Source organism: Dromiciops gliroides, chromosome 4 (assembly GCF_019393635.1).
Source record: "Dromiciops gliroides isolate mDroGli1 chromosome 4, mDroGli1.pri, whole genome shotgun sequence".
NCBI lineage: Eukaryota > Metazoa > Chordata > Mammalia > Microbiotheria > Microbiotheriidae > Dromiciops > Dromiciops gliroides.
Genome location: NC_057864.1, coordinates 142,510,513 through 142,531,989, shown reverse-complemented (window position 1 = coordinate 142,531,989; position 21,477 = coordinate 142,510,513). Strand labels below are relative to the sequence as shown.

Sequence of the window (21,477 nt, the reverse complement as noted above, 5' to 3'; positions counted from 1 at the left end):
TGTAGAGGTGGAAGGTACTTTCTGTTCATTCTGTTATTGAGTGTCTATATTATGTGGAGCCATATATCCTAAAGCATGAAGGGATATGAGAAGGCAAGATCCCTGCCTACATGAAACCCCTGGAGAATAAAAGCCAGTTCCTATAAATCATGCAGTTTATCTCAGAGCTTGGTTCTGGGCACTTTACATTTTTGATTGCATCATTATTTTTAAGATGGCATATTTTGGAGGGTGTTTAAGATTTGTTGACTCAGAGGACTAGAAGGGACCTTTGAGGGTCATTGAATGTGTCCTTGTACCTTTGGGCATATTTCAGAGGCGCAGGTAGAGGAGAAACAACATTAACTCTCAAAATGAGAAAGGTTTTCTTTTAGGGAAGAGCCACTACTCAGTTACTGCTCAGCTAAGGAAAAAGTCCTGTGGACACAGAATAATTCTTAGTCTTTGTCTCCATGCAGATAATTAAGCAACTGGGTGATATCTGTGAGGACTAAGGGGATAGGTCATAGGGGGTGGCTTTGTACTTGTACAGTGTAGAAGACCATTTGGGTGGAGAAAGACAAAGAAGGTCGGAACACATTTCTCTTGCTCCATGCTCATTTAGAATGGAAACAGAGACTTCAATGGAATTGAGCAAATATTTTTTAAATGCCTCCTCCTACATGGTCCCTTGAAAAAAGCCTTTTCCTTTTCAGGAAAAGCAGAGGCTAAATAATCAGTTCTTTCACTAAACTTTTAGAATGGAAAAGCATGAGGATCCTGTGGATTTGTGGGTGGGTGAATGTAAGAATGCAAGCTTTTTGAAGAGAAGGACCATCTCTTTTTTTTTGGTGGGGCAATCCTCATTGTGCTACCAGAGTTAAGTGACTTGCTCAGGGTCACACAGCTAGTAAGTGTAAAGTGTCTGAGGTTGGATTTGAACTCAGGTCCTCCTGACTCCAAGACCGATGCTTTACCCACTGCACCACCTAGCTGCCCCCCATCTCATATTTGTATCTGTGTCCTTCCTTGTCACCTTGAATAGTGCCTGGCACATCATAGAATCTTAGATAGTAAGCACTTAACAATAACAGCCACAGACACCACAACAATAATATTTTATATGGTACTTTAAAGTTTACAATGCACTTTACACACACACACACACTCACACATATATGTACATCTGTTTTTCAGTCACTCAGCATTTATTCAGCACCTACTGTGTACCAGGCCCGGTGCAAGGGCTGGGGATACAAAATGAGGTAAAAGACAGTCCCTGTCCTCAAGGAGCTTATAATAAAATAGGGGAGATGACATAAAAACAAATATACACAAAGCAAACTGTGTACACAGGATAAATAGAAGACCATTAACAGAGGGAAGACACTGGAATTTGAAAGGAGTTGGGGGAGGCTTCCTGTAGAAGGTGGGATTTTAATTGAGACTTAAAGGAAGCCAGGAAGGTCAGTAGTTTGAGTGGAGGAGGTCGAGCATTTCAGGCATGGGGGCCAGCTGGAGAGAATGCCCGAAGTTTGGAGATGGAATGCCTTGTTCATCAACAGCCAGGAGGCCAGAGTCATTGGGTGGAAGGGTACGTGTTAGGGAGTAAGATCTAAAAAGACTGGAAAGGTAGGAGGGGAGCCAGGATGACCAGGTTATAAAGGGCTTTGAATGCCAAACAGAGGATTTTGTATCTGATCCTGGGAGAGGGGGTGGTGATCATAGGAAGCCACTGGAGTTTCTCCATCTGTGTGTGTGTGTGTGTGTGTGTGTGTGTGTATGTGTGTGTGTAGGGCTGATGGAAGCCCTTGGATAATAGTAGTGGGTGATGGTAGGACCTGGGGCTCCTTAGAGACTTGAAGTGGCAGGAAGATGGTAAGACCCAGGGGACCTCAGGATGTAGGAGCAGAGCAGATCTTAAGGCCTAGTGGGCCTTCCTGTCTTCCATGCTGTGGGCTGGGCTAGGCTCTAAGGGCCTGGGGCCGAGGAAGACTGTGGGCAAGGACATAGTGCTAGGAGTCTTCTCTTCCTTCCCCTCATGTGCTGTGTGCTGCTTTCCTAAACTATACTAGGGACAAGACAGTAAAGTGAATTTAAGCATATCTAAAAATGTTTTATTTCAGAAATAAATAAAATGTGCCATTTTTATGTTATCAAGACACAGAAATGAGAGTCTATAATATAATAATTATTTTTTACTGCATCAGTGATATTGTGAGTGTAAATAGATGAGGAAATTCCCTTTCAAAGACTAGCTAGTTGTGTGACCCTGGGCAAGTTGCTTAAGCTGTCTGCCTCAGTTTCCCCAGATTTAAAATGGGGATAAAAATATTACGTAATTAATTCGGGTATACTCCTAACCAGATTAAAATGTAATTGGGAAATAGTTAACAAAAGAAATAAACATACAATAAAATATAGATGATGTTGTAAAGTGACTTAGTTTTAAGTGGTCTTCAGGGATACTTATATATGGATTAGTGGGCCCCCAGCTGAGTAAAAAACAAAACAAAACAACAAATGATGATGATAACTAATGCCTTCTCAAAAAAAATGTGGTTTGGAGGTTAGTGGATGGACTAGAGCCTATAGTTAACATAATAACTACCATTTATATGTGTTTCTAAGTGCTTTACATATATATATTTTTTTTAATGAGGCAGTTGGGGTTAAGTGACTTGCCCAGGGTCACACAGCTAGTAAGTGTCTTAGGCCAGATTTGAACTCAAGTACTCCTGACTCCAGGGCTGGTGCTTTATCCACTGTGCCACCTAGCTGCCCCAAAGTTTTTCGTTTTTTGTTTGTTTGTTTTTGTGGGTCAATGGGGGTTAAGTGACTTTCCCAGGGTCACACAGCTCGTAAGTGCCAGGAGTCTGAGGCCGGATTTGAACTCAGGTACTCCTGAATCCAGGGCCTGTGCTTTATCCACTGCACCATCTAGCTGCTTTACATATATTTTTAATCCTTACAATAACTCTGTGGGGTAGGTATTGAAATTATCCCCATTTTCTGGATGAGGAAACTTAAGCTAAAAAGTCAAGTGACTTGCCCAGGGTCATGCAACTAGTTCTTACTTGACTGACACAGGATTTAAACTCTGAAAATAATCAGTATAATTCCACCCTACCCCCAGTATCTCCACAACAGAAGAGGACTCCAGGTCTAATACTCTTTCCACCATGTCATTTAGCGACCTAAACATTCAGTTATTTAGGATGTGGTGGGATTGGATCATTGAACTATTAAATTCCTTTCCCTTCAGGAAGGATTAATATGTGTTCTTCATACATGAGGGGACCCAGCAATGGCATCATTGGTAAGATTCTGTGCCTGGTGCAGTATCCCTAGTTCCTAAGCACAGGACCTTGTTTTAATTAGGTCCTTAGTGGTTATTGATCTGAATTTGAGGTTGGTTGGTTTGGTTTTTCCCCCTGCACCCTAGAATACCCAGAATCTCTTGACCAGTCTGACCAGTAGGCCACATTGGTGAGACAGCTGCTTAGGGGCTAGGACAAAAGAGGACCCAGTGACATATCTTATCATGTCATGTGCAGAGCTTGTTCTTGGCCCCCCCTTAGAAGGCAAAATGCCCTGGAGATTTGTAGGCAACTGTCAGCTTCAGTCAGTTCCCGTGGGTTTTCTTTCCCCTTGAATTTTGTGGTGTAATGGTCATGAACAGCAAGGCCCAGGGTCTACAGAAGTTGAAAGAAGTTTCCTCCATCGAACAGGATTGAAGAAGACCAGTAATTTTTTTCATCCACATAAGAGCAGAGTTATAAAAATAATATTTGACATCTCATTTAAAAATTTTTCTATCACCTTAATTTCCAAATGATCCCCACCCTTTCCTTTTTCCAGAGGGAGATTCATTGTGAAAGTGAAAGAAAAATCTATAATGCTTTTTAAAAGTACTTTATTATATATATATATATATTGTAGATCTGTTCATGTGACTTCCTTCTCCCCTTCCCCTACTCAGTAAACTCTAATGACTCCTGTTACTCTCCAGGATCAAATCTCTAGTCTGGCATTTCCAGCTTTTTATGACCTGGGCCATTTTCTGACCTTTCCAGTCTTCTTTCATTTTACCCCCTGTGCCTGCATGCCAGGCTCTGGCTCTGCTGGCCTTCTTGCTGTTCCTCACCCATGACATTTCATTGCTGTACCTTTGCACCACTGGCTGTGCCTTCACCCTTGGAATACTCTCCCTCCTCCTCCTTACCTCTGCCTCTTAGATGCTCTGGCTCACGTCAATGCTTGGCTGAAATCCCACCTTCTGCAGGAAGCTTTCCTTAGGCCTCTTAACACTCAGTGCTTTCCCCTCTGAAATGATCTCCACGTGACTTGTCTGTGCCTAATTACTGGCATGTCTCTCCTTTATTAGAGCTCCATTAACTTCCCTCGTATCCCCACCCTTAGCATAGTGTCTGTCACATAGTAAATGCTTAATAAATGCTTTTCGATTGATTTGACTGATTTAGATGTAGTCATTACATAGGGTACCAGGAACATTGAGGGTTCAGCTCCAGAATTGGAGGCAGTGTCAGAACATGTCAGCCTTTGAAGTGGCAGCTGGGAAGGTTAATGGATGGGATTAGCCAATTGCAGAAGGTACTTGTCTAGAGATGAGACCCTGATGACTCCTGAAACTCTCTCAGGGACACCCTGACCTCAAGAGCAAATAAAGTCAAATAAATGGTGAGCTTTATTACATTCTAATGTTGCTTTTGGACGACTGACAAGCTATGATTGACTCAATCATGGCCAGTCTGCAGAATCCCATAAAGACGGGCAGGGTGTTTCCCAAGATTTCAGAAAAGGATGATTTTGACTGGTTGTAAAGACAGTCGTATTGTTCAAGATCAAGAAACAGGCAGCTTAGTAGAGAGGATAAGCCATACGGGGCTTGGAATCAGGAGACCTGAGGTTCTCATTCTCGCTCTGATGACTGTGAGCTGTGTCACTGAGGAACAATCATGAAATTGTTCAGAGCCTCAGTTTTTCCATTTGTAAAAAATATATATACTTGTACTTTTCTCCATCCTAGCTTTCATATTCATTGCTCTATTAGAGATAAATAATCTTATCAGAGGGATAGTAATGAACCTGAGGAGGCAAGTGTGTGTGTGTGTGTGTGTGTGTGTATGTGTATGTATGTATGTGTGTGTTGTGATCAGTGAGTGAAATCTTGCCCTTCCTTCACTTTGTGCTCAGTGTTCTTGAGGAGTTGATGGGGCAGAAAGCTGGGCAGGTAGACCATCTTAGGGGCACGTTAGTAAGGCAGGTGAATAAAGGCCACTGCCCTTGGATGGGATTGGTGTGAGGAAAGTACTTTGTAACCATGAGACATTTTTGATAGAAACCATAAGGGCAGAGGCTGTGTGCCATAGTGTATTTGGAGCCACACATATCACCTGTGACCTTGAGCGAGTTACTTCATTGCGGTTTCCTTATCTGTAAAATGGATCAGATGAGATAATATTTATAAAGAGCTTTGCAAAACTTAAAGCACGATATACATGCTATTGATTATTATTATCATTGTTAAGAGGAGGAGGAGGAGGAGACATTGATGATCTTGTGAGAATGCTTTATATAAACCCCCTAGTGAACAGAAATTTCACTAGAACCTTTTCTGAATTGCAAGACCATATGGCCAATGTATATTAACAGGGGCCAGACTGCTAATGACCAGTGGCCGTGTAGTGATGATATTTTCTTTCTTTCTTTCTTTTTTTTTTTGCGGGGCAATGGGGGTTAAGTGACTTGGCCAGGGTCACACAGCTAGTAAGTGTCAAGTGTCTGAGGCCGGATTTGAACTCAGGTACTCCTGAGTCCAGGGCCGGGGCTTTATCCACTGCGCCACCTAGCTGCCCCTGATGATATTTTCTAACCCATAGTTGCTTTTCTTCTATGTCATTTGGATTAACATTGGTGTCCCTTCTTTTAGTCTAAGTTCTCCAGTCGTGTTTGGTTAAGTAATAACTGAAGGGTAGAGAGGGTCTCTTCTCCTGTTTTTGTGGCTGATCCGTGAAGAGATCCATGTCCAGAGGCAATCATGCCCAGATTCATGTAGGTCAGACATTTTCTTCTGGGTAGCCTTCTCTCTCTTTGGCCTCCCTTCCCTTCCAGCCTCTTGTCTCTGTGTTCCCAACCTGGGTGCACTGTTATATCTTCTAACAGCACTTTTAAATTGTAGTTGAGGTACTCAATTTCCATGTGTCTTGTCTCACCAGTTGGGTAATGAGCTTTCTGAGGAAAGGGGCTATGTCAGTGCTTCTTTGTATTCTCTGTGCCTCCTAGCACAGGGCCCTTGCAAATAGCAGTTGCTAAGTAATAGCTGGTTAGAGATAGATTGATAAATGCTTGTCAACATTACCATTGTTGTTATTTTTTTTTTTTCCAGGAGTACTTGATGGCAGGAGCAGATATTATTGAAACAAATACTTTTAGCAGCACCAGAGTTGCCCAGGCTGACTACGGCCTTGAACACTTGGTAAGAATTTGATGTTACTTCCTAGCTGAGAGGCTTACTAAATTCTGGCGCTATACTGATTGTATCTCTTCTACTTTGGTACATGGCAATTCATTCATTTTCTTTTTATTTTAAAGTTTATTGCTATTTTAAATTAAAAAAAATTCTTATCTTTTGCTTTTATAACACTTTAAGTTCCAAATATTTCTTCCTCTTCTTTCCAGAAAACCATTGTTTAAAATTTTAATTTCATTAAATTTTTTTTTTTTTTTTGGTGAGGCAATTGGGGTTAAGTGACTTGCCCAGGGTCACACAGCTAGTAAGTGTTAAATGTCTGAGGCCGGATTTGAATTCAGGTCCTCCTGAATCCAGGGCCAGCACTCTATCCACTGCGTCACCTAGCTGCCCCCCAAATTTTCTTTTTTTAATGACCAGAAATCTTACCATATCTCTTTCCCACCTTCCCCCTTCACGGAGGAAGAGAAAAAAACCAAAACCCCATCACAAACATGCATAGTCAAGCAAAAGAAATTTTTGTATTGGTCACGTCTAAAAAAAAGTCTCATTCTGTGCTCTGAGTCCATCACATTTTTACTAGGAGGTGAATTGCATGTGTTTCATCATGAGTTGTGAATCGTGGTTGGTTACTAAGTCATTATAGTTACTCAGTCTCTCAAAATTGTCTTTATAATATCGTTATTGAATAAATTATTCCCTTGGTTCTGTTCACTTCATTCTTCATCAGTTCCTACAAATTTTCCCAGGCTTCTCTGAAATCAGATCCTTCATCATTTCTTACAGCACAGTAGTATTCTATCTTATGCATCTGTCAGAGATTGTTCAGCCATTCCCTAATGGATGGGTGCTCCCTCACTTTCCAAATCTTTGCCATCATGAAAAGAGTAGCTAGGGGCAGCTAGGTGGCGCAGTGGATAAAGCACCGGCCCTGGAGTCAGGAGTACCTGGGTTCGGATCCGGCCTCAGACACTTAACACTAGCTGTGTGACCCTGGGCAAGTCACTTGACCCCAATTGCCTCACTAAAAAAAGAAGAAAAAAAAAGAAAAGAGTAGCTAGAAATATTTGTGTACATCCTTACAGTTTGTTTTGCTTCGATTTATTTCCTCCCTTAACCTACCCTTTCTCTTTTATCTCTAACTCCCCTTTCCCTGTTGAATGAAATGCATTTCTGTACTCAATTTTGTGTGTCTCTGTGTGTGTGTATTTTTCTCCTCTGATTAGTTCAGATCAGAGTGAGGATCAATTATCTACCCTTCTTGTTTGTATGGATTTATATTTGTGTACTTGATTGTATTGGATAATTTTCTACATTCTTCCTCTCCCTTCCCTCCCACTAACATACAGTATTTCACTTCCCCTCCCTTTCCATTTTCTTTCTAAGATCATCAAAACATAATAGAATCAACCCTAGGCCCTCTGTTAAATTAGACTCCCTCTGTGATCCCTAGTTATGATAGAATTCTGAGGGGATACATATATCATCCCCTCATATTAGAATGTAAACAGTTTATTTCTTATGATGGTTCACTTGTATTTGCCTTTTTGTGTTCCTCTTTACTCCTGTGATTACACTTCAGAGTGTTGATGGGGCTCTGGTCTTTTCATCAGAAATGCTTTAAGTCCTCTGTTTATAGGTCTTTTTTTTCCTCCCTTAGTGTTTGGTTAAGTAATAACTCAGGGGTAGAGATTGTCTCTTTACATTTTTTTTTGCAAATGATAGTCCCAAAGGATTCATGTCCAAATGCCCTCTTGCCCAGATGTCTGCTATAGGTCAGATGTCTTTTACAGGAAAGCTTTTCCTATCAGCCTCACTTCCACCCTGACCATTCTTTTATTCTTCGTGCTACTGCAGTTGATGTTGTACTCTATTACATTATTTTATAAAGCTACTTTTTAATTATTGTCAAGTTGCTTTATTTTATTCCATTTTGCTGGTTGTTATCCTTTGCCTTTTGGAATGTTGTGTTTGAAGTTTTTTTTCTTTTGTAATGGTGACTGCTAAGTTGTGTGTGATCCTGACTGTAACTTCTTGCTACTTGAATTCTTTCTTTTTTGGCTGTTTGTACTATTTTTTCTTTGATTAGGAAGCTCTGGATTTTGACTAGCATGTTCCTGTAAGTTTTCATTTTGGGTTTTTTTTCAAGAGATGACTGGTGTATTCTTTATATTTAGACTTTGCCCACTGCAAAGGGGGTGGGGCATGGCTCTCAGGTAGTACTATGATTATGAAGTTCTGTCCTTTCAATCTCTTTTCTGGGTTAGTTATTTTTGCTATAAGATACTTTTTACATTTAACATTTTTTGCCCCTGTCTTTTGATTTTGTTTTAAAATTTCCTCTGGCTTCTTGGGGTTATTATCTTCTATCTGGTCCATTCTAGCTTTCAAGGAGTTTCTTGCTTGGTTTTGTATCTTGTGACAAATTGCTAATTTCCTTACCAGTTCCTTTCTCCTTAACTCTCATTTCTTTTCCAGTTTTTTACTGTAGCTCATTTTATTTACAGACATTTTAAAACTCTTGCTTCATCTTTTATAGGCATTCTAGTTGAATCATTGCCCAAGGTGTTTTTCTTTGAGGCATTGCTTTTAGCTGTTTTAGAGCCATTGCCTTGAATTTCTATACTTTTTTATTGTGGGGATCTTTTTTTGGTTTATTTCTTTACTCATTCTTCCAGCCTACTTCCTGACTTTTTGGACTTGATGTTAGGGTTGGGCTCTGTGTGTTTCTGGAGGGAATTTCTGGGTTGATCTGGCTGTTGCTTTCTTAGGGCATTGACTGTTGTATTATTCCAGAATCTCAGAACAGCTTGAGCTTCCGGTTCTCCTAAAGTGGACTCTTCTTAGGGTAGAGTCTAATTTCTGCTTTTCTGATCTGAGCTTTTCAAGTTCTTGACCCTGGATTTGCGTCCGAGCAATATATCTATGGGCTTGCCCTGTTAAGAGTTCTAGTGAACTCATGCTAGATTCAGTTACTATTAGCCTATTTGACAGCTCTGCAGGTTTAGGGGGAAAAAACTTCAGGCTCCCCTTTAGTTTGAGATTTCTTGACCTGGATATTCCCCAATGGATTTCAGACTGTGTTGGAGCCTCAAACTTGGACCCTGCTCTATGTGGATCTGACCCCAGAAACAGAGCAGAGTCCCAGTTCCAGGCTTCAACACAGTTCATAGCATTCTTCCCATACTTCTCTGTATTCTTTATATGGTTATCATTTGTTACATAGCACAGGAATATTCCATTCCATTCATATAATCACAGTTTGTGTGGCCATCTCCTGATGGATGGGAAGATGCTTTGTTTCTAGTTCTGTCTTACTTCAAAAATTGATGTTGATTAAAAAAAAATAGTGGTCTCACTTTCCAGTAACTCCATCTCATCTTGTTGGGACCTTTATTTGTAACAAAGAAGTCTCTTTAAGCAAAACAAACTATGTGTGATCATGGCTTAAAAACATATATTTTGTTCCAAATCCATAGTTTCCGACCTCTCTGCCTAGCGAAGGTATGCTTCATCAGCACTTTGGAATCAGGACAGGTCATTGCATATAGCTAAGTTCTGATTTCTTTTTGGGGTTGTTTTCCTTTGTATTATTGTGGTCATGGGGTATATTGTTCTCTTGGTTCTAATTACTTTGCTCTCTACCCATTAATTTTCTTTTTTTTTTTTTTTTAGTGAGGCAATTGGGGTTAAGTGACTTGCCCAGGGTCACACAGCTAGTAAGTGTTAAGTGTCTGAGGCCAGATTTGAACTCAGGTACTCCTGACTCCAGGGCCGGTGCTTTATCCACTGCGCCACCTAGCTGCCCCTACCCATTAATTTTCTAATGGGCTTCCTTTATGGGCAAGTGATAATAAGATGAAAGGGATGCTTATTATGTGATAGGCGCTGGGTGTGCTGGATTTTTGTGAGCTATCTTTAGTATTTGGAGGCTGACATGATTTCTTTTAAGCAACTTATGGCTTCCCTGCTTCCAGTTTTACAATATGCTGTAGTGAGAATGTGTGATACATACCTTAGTGCTTTTCTCTCCCAGAAAATTTGTGTTACTAACTGAAGGCAGTCAAGAATGCTCTGGCATTCCTTATTCCTCTCCTCGAATAGAGATGTTTCAAAAGACCCCCATATGCATGCCTTGTTTATAGAGTTAAAAATGAAATGCATGTTAAAAGCTGGTTTATCTGACATTTCTGTCTACTGGAAATCTCTGGAAAAGAAGCATTTTGCTTGTACAGTGATAATTACTGCTTAAGATGATGACAGTGAAATATTCCAGAATTATAAAGTTTTTTCTGGATCACCACATGTTTAAATTATGTTCCTTAGGTTTTAATTAATTTTTTTTTTGGTGAGGCTATTGGGATTAAGTGACTTGCCCAGGGTCACACAGCTAGTAAGTGTCAAGTGTCTGAGGCTGGATTTGAACTCAGGTCCTCCTGAATCCAGGGCTGGTGCTCTATTCACTGTGCCACCTGGCTGCCCCTCTATGTTCCTTAGGTTTTTAAGTCCATTTTATGGTCCTATAATTTTCAAAAAATTAGAATATCAGTTCTGTAGAATCTTTGCTTTAGGTTTTAGATGTCATCTAATTTAAATCCTACCTGAAATATGTTTGGTAGTCCAAGTATCCCGTGGACCAGATTACAGAGTGTTAGAGCTAAAAGGAAATTTAGAGATTATATAGTCTATGCACTCCCCAGAGAGGTCAGGTGACTTGATTAAAATCACACAGTGAGTGACAGAACTTTGGCTAGAATCCAGGTCACCAGATTTCAGCCCATGTCTATATATTTTCTCCTGGTTGCTTAAATGTCAATTCTCTATTAACCAGAATACTCCATTCCTTGACCATCATAAATAAAGAGAAAACTTAGGGCATTTAAGACTAATGAGTTCCTTTTGTCAGCTTACTCAAAGAATTGCAAAATTTTTCAGAGTTAGAAGGGACCTCAACAACCATCAAGTCCAAGGCAGTGCTCTGCTCGAGGCGGGGCGGGGGGGGGGCACACCCCAATTATCTTGATTACAATATATGGTCATTCAGTTATTGCTTAAAGACTTCCAATGAGGAAGAATCATTAAATTCCAAAGTAGCTCATTGCACTTTTGGATAATTTGCTTGTTGGAGAAATTGTTCCTTACATCAAGCCTAAATTTTGCATCTCTGCAACTTCCATTCATTGTATCCATTTCTGTTCTTTGTGGCAGATCAGATCAACTTTAATATCTCTTCCACATAATGCTTTTTCAAATACTTGAACACAAACGTCATGTCCCCTCCTGAAATGAATTCTCTCCTTTTTTTTTTGATTTTTAAAAATTGTTTTAAAAATTAAATTAAATTTTTTTTGTGGGGGGGGGGCAGTGAGGGTTAAGTGACTTGCCTAGGGTCACACAGCTAGTAAGTGTCAAATGTCTGAGGCCGGATTTGAACTCAGGTCCTCCTGAATCCAGAGCTGGTGCTTTATCCACTGCTTCATCCAGTTGCCCCCAAATTCTCTCTCTCTCTCTTTTTTTTTTGAATTAGTAACTTTTGGGGGATGGTTCCAAATTACTTTCCAGAATGGATATATACCCCTCTATAGCTCCACCAAGTTAGAGGAGCAAGGAAAGAAGTAACATCTGTTGCATTTATGGATAGAGGAAGAGTTAATGACCAAAGAAGGCATAGAGAAGTTCTTAGAAGTTAAAAGATACTTTTGATTATATAAAATTGGAAAAGTTTTGCATAAATGAAACTAAATGCACTTTAAAATTAGAAGTAAAACAGTTAACTGGGGAAAAAAAATCTCTCTATAGGTATTTCCTTTCTTTTTATATCTAAGTCATCTGTCTGTTTAGAACTTATCTTATTATTTGAGCCAATTGGGGTTAAGTGACTTGAGCTTAGGGTCACACAGCTATTAAGTGTCTGAGGTCAGATTTGAATTCAAGTCCTCTCAACTTCAAGGCCAGTGCTCTATCCATAGAGTCACCTGTCTACCCCTTGAAACTATTATCATATCGTGTGAAAGCTGCTCTCAGCCCAGTTTCTGCCAAACTGCTTTCTAGTTTTCCCCGAAGTTTTTGTTGAATCCTTGTGTCAGTACTTGGAGTCTTTGAGTTTGTTGAAAATTATAATGCTAGTTTCTTCTCTTCTGTATGTTGTGTACCTAGTCTGTTCCACTGATTGATTTCTTTGTTCTTTAGCCAGCACCAAACAGTTTTGATGATTGCTGCTTTGTATTATAGTTTAAAGTGAGGCTTCTTCACTCCAAGATGACATACCTGGTTCTTTAATAAATTCTCATAGGTTATGAACCTAAAGCCCTTCACCATCTTAGTTAAGTTTCCTATAGAAGGTCCTTTGACTCTTTACTGGGGACAATGTTTTCTCATTTGGGACTTAGAGTTAGTATAGTACGTTTCTGTGATAATTTCATTTGTTTATTCTCTTCTCTGTGGGGGAGAAATGCAGGAAAGAATAACCTTTGCCATTTTTGTTTTAAGGCTTATCGGCTGAACAAATGTTCAGCAGAAGTGGCTAGAAAGGCAGCAGATGATGTAACTTCCCAGACAGGTAAAGAACTCCTTCTCATCCCAGCCCCACACCCCTCCCTGACCCTTTGTCTTCCTTCTCCTTGCTAGCCTGCAAACTGGTTATCTTCCATTCATTTTAGCTCTCTGTGCCTCTTTGGCCTGACATCTGCAGTCCTATTACATGTTAACTCTGTAATGAGGGCCTTGGCTTCCTTATGTATTTAGAACTCAGTGGTTGGTGTGTTGTTCCCCCTCCCTCCCCCCTTTTCTGGAAGGGTATTATCAGACTGACAAAATGGCAGCTTCCCATTTAGATTACCATTAGAATGTTTTATTTGGCAGATTTCTGGCATCCTCCCTCCTCTCTCTCCTTCCCCTTCTCCCTCCCTGTGAAGTGATTTGCTTGACTGGATAAAGAGAGGCTATGATTTGGATATCCTTCGCATTGTGTCGCTAGATGTCCTTGAAGGCTCTGCAGTGCATGTAGACGTGTGTAATCAGATACTGCAGTGCTGGTACTCAGGAAGAAGTGCTCCCAAGCAAACCCCTGCCAGCCACGAATGCGTTTAGGTACCAGCTTGAAGTAGAGGTGGGGGATTGGAAAAGAATAGAGGAAAAAGATAGGTGATGTCAAGTAGAGCCTCCGGATTTGTTAGATTGCTACCATAAGAGAGCTTTTAAAGGAGGAATGTTGGATGTTTATATGCATAGCATACCAATGAAAACCAAGGCAATTTATGGGAACTGTTTCAAAAAGATAATGCTAAAGTTCATGGTAACATATAGCAGGTTGCCCAAACAGATACACAGGTCTTCAGGATATTGATCCAGCTGCAGAAGAGGGAAATAAGAGTCTTTTTCTTCCCTTGTATGCATGGTGTAGTGCAAGTTTAGAAAAGATAAAGGTAACACATAATTTTTTTTTTGAATGTCAGAAATTTGTGGCTTATTAACTAGCTATATTTACCCAGCTTTTCTAGCTGTACTGTAACTCAGAGTCTGGAGTCCCAGTTTAACGAGTGGTTACAATCAAAGATGATAAATTACAAGACACTGTTGACTTCTGTTTAGGGGAAATGAAACAAAATGATTCCTGTGTTCTAAATATCTGAAAGCTGTAAGAGAAAATGTTGCAGGCAGAGAAATCAAAGGATCCCTTTAAATTAAAGAATCTCTTAAATCCTTTTCATTCATGGATTCCTGAATTCCTAGTTTTGTTAGTTTCAGAGAAGACTTATGCAGAGATGATGTACTCACCATTAATTTGTATGCTTCTTGAGGGCAGGGACTGTCTTTTGCCTTCTGTTGTATCCTCTGATTAGCACAGTCTCCTACTTGGTAGGTGCTTAGTAAGTGTTAATTGATTGATTGAAAATGACTGGGAAGTTTTTCAAATATCTGGAATATACCAAGTGCTTAATAAATGTTGATTGATTTCCCAAAAGTACTATTTATTATACTGTTATAGAAATGCTTGTTTTATCTCATAAATGAAAAATAAAATAAATATTTTTTAAAAGTACTGTTTAGTTTAAAGTCAACAAGGATTCTTAAGATTATATATGATGACCAGGCAGTATAGCCCTACAGTGATAATGATACAGTATTATTCTGATTGGGAATAACCAGGCAACCACGATTCTACAGAATGATTGAATGCCTTGACAATTCATCTTTTTTGTGTCTGTTTTCAAAGGAATTAAGAGGTTTGTGGCAGGGTCCATGGGTCCCACCAATAAGACCCTCTCTGTGTCCCCTTCTGTGGAAAGACCGGATTACAGAAACATCAGTGAGTATTTATTTATTTTTTTGCTCTACCTTGCTTCTTGGATTGTGCTGATGCAATGGTTGCCCCTCTGTGAAGGCTACAGAACCTTCTAAAGTGCCCCTAAAATGAAACTATTTTCTTTCTATTTCTAATGCCTTTTTTTTCTTCTTGTCCTGTCCAGATTGTGCTAGTCCCAAAGAATAGATATAACTGCAGGCACTTTTTTTAATTCCAAGAACTCCTTTAGGTCCATTTCCAAAATAGTAGAATATAATTCTTTTGTGTATTCTTTTCTACCCTTTCCTTATCCCCATTAGTTTTAGTTTTCTCATCCCCAGTCTTGGGATCATAATTGGATCTTAGCCTGTTCATTTGGCTTGTTGTTTGTTGTTGTAATTCCATTCTCCCTTTGCCCTGAAGAAATTGACATCTTTCCAGTTGTTATTACTAATATAAGACAGAAAAGGGAGAATCCTAGGAGTGAACCAGCTTTGGGTGGTTGGAGTTAGCTACTTGTGTTTACATGTTTTTTATGTGTATAAGTATTTGTAATGTTTGTTCCATTAAAGCATAAGATTCTTGAAGGCAGGGACTATGGCTTTTGTTTGCTCTTTCCATCTTTGTACCTTATGTTATAAAGCTTAATAAATGCTTTTTAAAAGTGAACTTTTGATGATAACTTGCTTTTAAATTACCTTTATTTCCCAGTGTAATACTTTTCTTTCTCCCTCCCAGAGTCATCTGTTATGACAAAGAATAAAAAAGAGGGAAAAGCAATAGTTCAATAAAATTAACCAACATATCAAAAACTACGACATTATATGTAGTGTTCCACACCCACAATCCAAAATCTCTGTAGAGAAATAAGGGGTGAGGCGCTTTTTCTTTTGGGCTTAATAAGTGTTAGCTATGGCGGCCAGCCAGGTGGTGCACTTAATAGAGTGCCTGACCTGGAGTCATCTTCCTGAGTTCAAATCTGGCCTCAGACACTTAATAGTTGTGTGACCCTGGGCAAGTCACTTAATCTTGTTTGCCTCAGTTTCCTCATCTGTAAACTGAGCTGGAGAAGGAAATAGCAAACTACTCCAGTATCTTTGCTTTTGCCAAGAAAACCCCAAATGGGGTCCTGAAGAGCTGGATGTGACCAAAACACTGAACAACAAAAATGTTAGTTAATTTAGGATCTATTCAGTCATCAAATAAATTTTTTTTTAAGTGAGGCATTTGGGGTTAAGTGACTTGCCCAAGGTCACACAGCTGGTAAGTGTTAAGTGTCTGAGGTCGGATTTGAACTCAGGTACTTCTGACTCTAGGGCCGGTGCTCTATCCACTGCACCACCTAGCTGCCCCCCCTAAATAACTTTTAAATGTAAATTCAGTCTTAAGAATCTAGTCAGTCCCAAACCTGCTTGCATTTTTTTTCCCCTCCTGAGCATCTGAAAAAGATGGGACAATTTTTAAGGGTAAATAAGGAATTAGATCTCAGGTCACAGGACCTGCGTATAGTCTCAGGTCTAATGTTATTAGCTTAAATTAGATCTACTTGACTGCAATATTTATAATGAGGGCTCTTTGAGTTTGAGGAATTTAAGGAGACTTGTTAAATTTATCCTACCCATTTCAAGTCCTTTCTTGGCAAATGCCTCACAAAATGAGTGACTTAGTAACCTAAGTGTCCACACTAGGGAAGGAGAAAGGAAACCCATGAACAAGATTACATGTCAAAGTAGATTTATTTTATTTTATTTTTTCAAAGTAGATTTATTAAAGGATAGTCTCTCTAGCAGGCTGGAGGGAGGAGTGGGGTGCTTTAGGACCCCCAAACTATGTTCAAATGGGGTTTGTGGCCTGGTAGCCACCTCCTGTTATATAGGATAGGTCCCATCTCTGATGCTTGTAAGATATGCTTCCTCCTTTTTTAGGAGGTTGCAGGATGGTGATTGGTAGAGCAGAGTATGTGCCATCTGCTCCTTATCCCCTCCAGAGCTGCCCTTTTGGATCTTGGAGCACAATTGGTTGAAGTGATGATGATGAAGTTTACCATGATTTAACCAAGGTTAATTAAAAAGGGGGTTGTGTGGAGAGTTTTGTCTGTGACTCTAGGTATAGTGAGGCCAGATGGGCCCACATGGACCCTTTATCTATGAAAATATTTGGGGAAAAAGAGGAAGAGGCCTCAGTTGGTTTTAGGGATGAAAACAAAAAAGTAAGGAGTAATTAACACTTACAAGACACATGCCGATTATCTGGCAGGGGCCCAGAGACTGTCCTTAGATTGTTCACTGGTAGGAGGAGGAATGAGAAGCCTTACAGAGGTGCTGAGGGATTTTTCCTTTGGGGTTCTACTTTGGAAATGCTAACTTTGATGCCATGAGGGAGGGAGAATAAGATTTCCATGTGCAGAGATTCTAACAAGGGAGAGAGGTCTTATTTATGTGTACAAGGGATAGGTACTAGATCTGTGATTTCACTGGTAAAGGGAACTCCCAGATGAGGAAGCTCTCTCTACCAATGCATGTCATTTCTTTCTCTGCAACTTTAGAGTCTTAGAGGATTCCCTGTAGCACTGAGAGGTTAAGTGATTTGTGCTGGGTTCTCCATCTGGTATGTGACAAAGGCAAGACTTGAACCCAGATCTTCTGGCCTCCAAGTCTGGCTCTTTATCCACTGTTATACCCTGCCTCACCCATATGAATACAGCTCTAACTTACATATAGATGTGCATAAGCATATCTATAGCAAACAGTATTAATTTACTAACATTCTCTAGAGCAAAGCTTCTTAAATTGTGGGTTGTGGCTCCATAGGGAATCGCATAACTGCATGTGGGGGTCTTGAAAAATTTGGCAACAATAAAAGGGGTATGTATACCTATCATGTATAGCTATTTGATAGACCTATATACCCAAGGTTTTGTAAAAATTTCTTGAGTGGAAAGGGGTCTAGAGTGGACAAAGTTTAAGAAGCCCTGCTCTAGAGTAAGGAAGGATATTGCTAATATTAACAAAATAATAAGCATAGAATTACATGGACAAGATGTGTATAGGAAGCATTGTAGCAGTTAAAGATTTGTTAACTTTTCCATATGGCAGAGTAACTCTAGGCAGGTTACTTAATGTCTCTCAAGTTTCAGTTTTCTTATCCATAAAATGGATATAATAATATTTGTACTACTTTACTGGGGTGAGCATTAAATGACATAATATATATTTATAAATCTAATTGTTGAATTGTTTCAGTCATTTCCTACTCTTCATGACCCTAGTTGGGATTTTCTTGGCAAACAGACTGGAGTTGTTTGCCATTTTCTTCCCAAACCCAGTTTACAGATGAGGAAACAGGGTTAAGTGACTTGTTCAGGGTCACACAGCTAGTAAGTGTCTGAGGCCACATTTGAACTCAGGAAGATTAATCTTCTGTCTACAGGCCTGGCATTCTATCCACTTTGCCACCTAGCTGCCCATGATAAACCTTAAGATGTTACATAAGTGCAAACAATTATAAAGAGCTTCTGGCTGCTAGTATTGGTTTGGTCCCTCACTTTGTCCTACTTCTGTCCCAGCAGTTTTTTAATAAATGGAGCCTGCTTTAACTGGGTCACTCTTCTTTGGATTTCTTTGTTAGAATTGAATTTTGCAAGACCTTTTAACTCTCAGATAAAAGAGGATTTAAGTGTAAACTCTGGGTCACCTGAGGGAGTAGAGAGATTTTACTTTAAAATACATATGGACAATGATGGAATCTTAATCAAGCCAGTACCTTCTTCTCCAAGCCTTCATGCCTATAGCTGCTAATGGGAAAGAAAATCATCTTTTAGCAGGCCCCATTCTCTTTCTCTTTTAAAATTTATTTATTTATTGTCTTAGCTTTCTATAAAGGCTGGGAAAATGACAGGAGCAAGCAAGGAAGAAAAATAATCCACAAATTGAATTACTGACTTTTGAGTTGGCAAGAGTAGACTATGGGTTTCCAAAAGGCTTTTCCAACCCAGCAACTTGTCTGCATGTGACTGCCTTTACCATAGGAGTGAGTCTTATATAACCTAAGGAAGTTTAGTACGAATATTGAGGGGGATATTATTAAAAGTATTTTTCCACAGCCCAATCTTTCCTTAGATTGAGTTTATATGCCCTAAAACTCTCGAAATCCTCTTCAGACATACCACTGTCTAGCAAGATTCTTCCCTGATCTTGTACCCATAAGGTTGCTTTTTTTTTTTTTAACCCCAATGAAAGACTTGGTTTCTTTGAGGTAGTTCTTGTCTTACCCACTCAAGCTGATTTTGAGGTTGATTGAAGGGTTTGCTCTTCTTACTGTTTTAGGTGAATTCATTTTTCATCCATTTGGTTAAGGTTTTTGCAGGGCTTGCAAAGGAAGGGAGATGACTAGAACAGGTTACATGCTGGGACAGGGAGGTGTTGCAGAGTCTCCCACAGCAGGCTGCCAGAACACCTCAGGTGTGCCTTTCTCATTTGGCAGTTCAGTGATTGATGCGTAAAGGTGTCAGCCTGTGGAAATCTTAAGTTCAGCTTGAATCATATCTCCAGATGACCAAGGGCAATTTTTCAAAGTTGTAGGGAATTTGAACAGGCTTAAATTAGTGGGTTAGTGTGTGGGGCCATCCAAAGGTAGGGGACGTAAAAGAAAATTCTTATTATTCTAGGGGATGCGAAAGAACATTCTTATTCTTACTTTTGTTTTTAAAGGAAAGTGAGATAGATTATAAAGAGAAGTATGACAGTTTGTTTTTGAATAAGGCAGCAAATATGTTCCTCTTCACATTTAGTTCGGTAGGTCAGATCATGAGAAATTTTCTTTGTAGTTGGGGCAGAGAACTGGAGAAGGGTAAGATTAGTTTAGGAATTAGTATTAGTATTTCTCTTTTTATTATAATACCTCCATCTGGACATGGTGGCAGATACCTGTAAATCCCTGCTACCAGGAAGGCTGAGGCTGGTGGATCTCTTGAACTAAGCTTCGGTAGGGCTAATCGGATAGATATTTACTCTAAATGTGGTACCAGTATGGTGATCACCTGTGAGGAGCGGGGCCACTGGGCTGCCTGAGAAGCGGGGAGGATGACTCAGGTCAGAAGTGGAGCAGATCCAAGCTCCTGGGTCTCTCATTTGTGGAATTGGGCTTGTGAGTGTCTGCCACACTTCAGGCTGGGCAAGGTAGTGAAGGAGGCCTCGTCTCCAGAAAACCAGTCAACCAACCAACCAGACAAACTAACAAACAAAAAATATACCTCAAGACTAAGACTGGGATCGCCAGGAAGCTGCTTCACCAGAAATGGAGTGGTGAGATGAAGGCATTTGGTACTTCCCAGAATTATGTGATTTTAGGTAGTTATCTGTTACTAGGTCATCTTGGGGAAAAAATGTAATTGCAGGAGGATCAGCTTAGGAAAAAGACTTGGACGCCCAAATAGTTGAAAATGGTAGTCCTGGTACCTTTGTTGTTGGTTAGTTGTTTCATTTGTGTCTGACACTTCATGACCCCATTTCGGGTTTTCTCGATGGGAGTAGTTTGCCATTTCTTTCTCCAGCTCATTCATTTTATAGATGAGGAAACTGAGACAGACAGGGTTAGGTGACTTGCCCAGTGTCACACAGCTAGTAAGTATGTGAGGCCAGATTTGAACTCAGGATGAGTCCTTTATCCACTGTGCCACCTGGAATCTAGCTGATAGAATTCGTTCATCATTGATTTTTTTTTTAATAAACACTTATCTGGTCAGAATGAGGAGCAGAGGGAGAATCTTTGGTTATAGCAAATAAGACAAAGGAAATGTCTGGATTCTTGATCCCCTCTACAATTTCACTTATTAATATTAATGTGCATTAATATTAATTTGCTCATATTTACAAAGTGTTTTCCTTACAATAATCCTGTTAGGTAAAAGGAAACTGAGGCTAAGAGAAGTTAAATGGCTTGCTTAAGTCACACAGTCAGTGAGATTTCCAAGATTCAAACCCAGGTCTCCTCAGTCCTAGTGTATTGGGGTTTCAGTTGCATAAGGTTCTCTCCAATTTTACAGGAAATTTCTAAATCAGACTCAGTTATGTAGTGATTGAACATTTTAAGTTCTGTTTCAATACATCATCATAGAAAGGACCCTCTTTATAATTCTAGTGATAAGGGATCAAACTCATCCTTGTGCTATTACTTGTTTTATATTTCTCTATGGTATATAGATAGAGCTTTCATTGTGTGTAGTTGCTTAGTTTCAGGAGACACATTGACCAATATTGTCTGTATACATCCATTTGGCAGACTTCTGTTGTACTTATGCTTTACCTATATCCTTAGGTCTTAATTGATTTATTAAGAACCATCTCTTATATGAAACAGAAAGTCTATTTTACAGCCATAAAGAGTAAGCCCCAAATGCTCGTCATTCTCTCCTGCACATATAGTGGTTATGCAGGCAACCCTGTATTTGCTTTTCTGTTTGCACGAATGGACCACAAGTTGCTGCACCATCTCATGCCTGTTACTTTCAAAGAGTTGCGGTACCCTTGAACTCTGCAGTTTAAATACATGGTTCACCCCTGCTGAAGTATTGTCCTTCGGTAGGCTAGAAGTACAGGACTCTCCACATGGTAGGTGTCCAGTAAATATTTGTTGGCTAAAAAAACAAAACAAACAAACAAACAAAAAATGGGGCAGCTAGATGGCGCAGTGGTAAAGCACCGGCCCTGGATTCAGGAGTACC

The 21,477-nt window shown here is 39.8% G+C and overlaps 1 protein-coding gene across 1 annotated transcript in view; it reads left to right on the top strand.

The window, feature by feature from the left end:
- Positions 1 to 21,477, top strand: part of MTR (5-methyltetrahydrofolate-homocysteine methyltransferase) — a 127,435-nt gene that overhangs the window by 16,510 nt on the left and 89,448 nt on the right. The window contains exons 4-6 of the mRNA XM_043962581.1: positions 6,389 to 6,478; positions 12,962 to 13,031; positions 14,688 to 14,780. Of these exons, the coding sequence (XP_043818516.1) occupies positions 6,389 to 6,478; positions 12,962 to 13,031; positions 14,688 to 14,780 (253 nt within the window). The remainder of the gene's footprint in view (positions 1 to 6,388; positions 6,479 to 12,961; positions 13,032 to 14,687; positions 14,781 to 21,477) is intronic.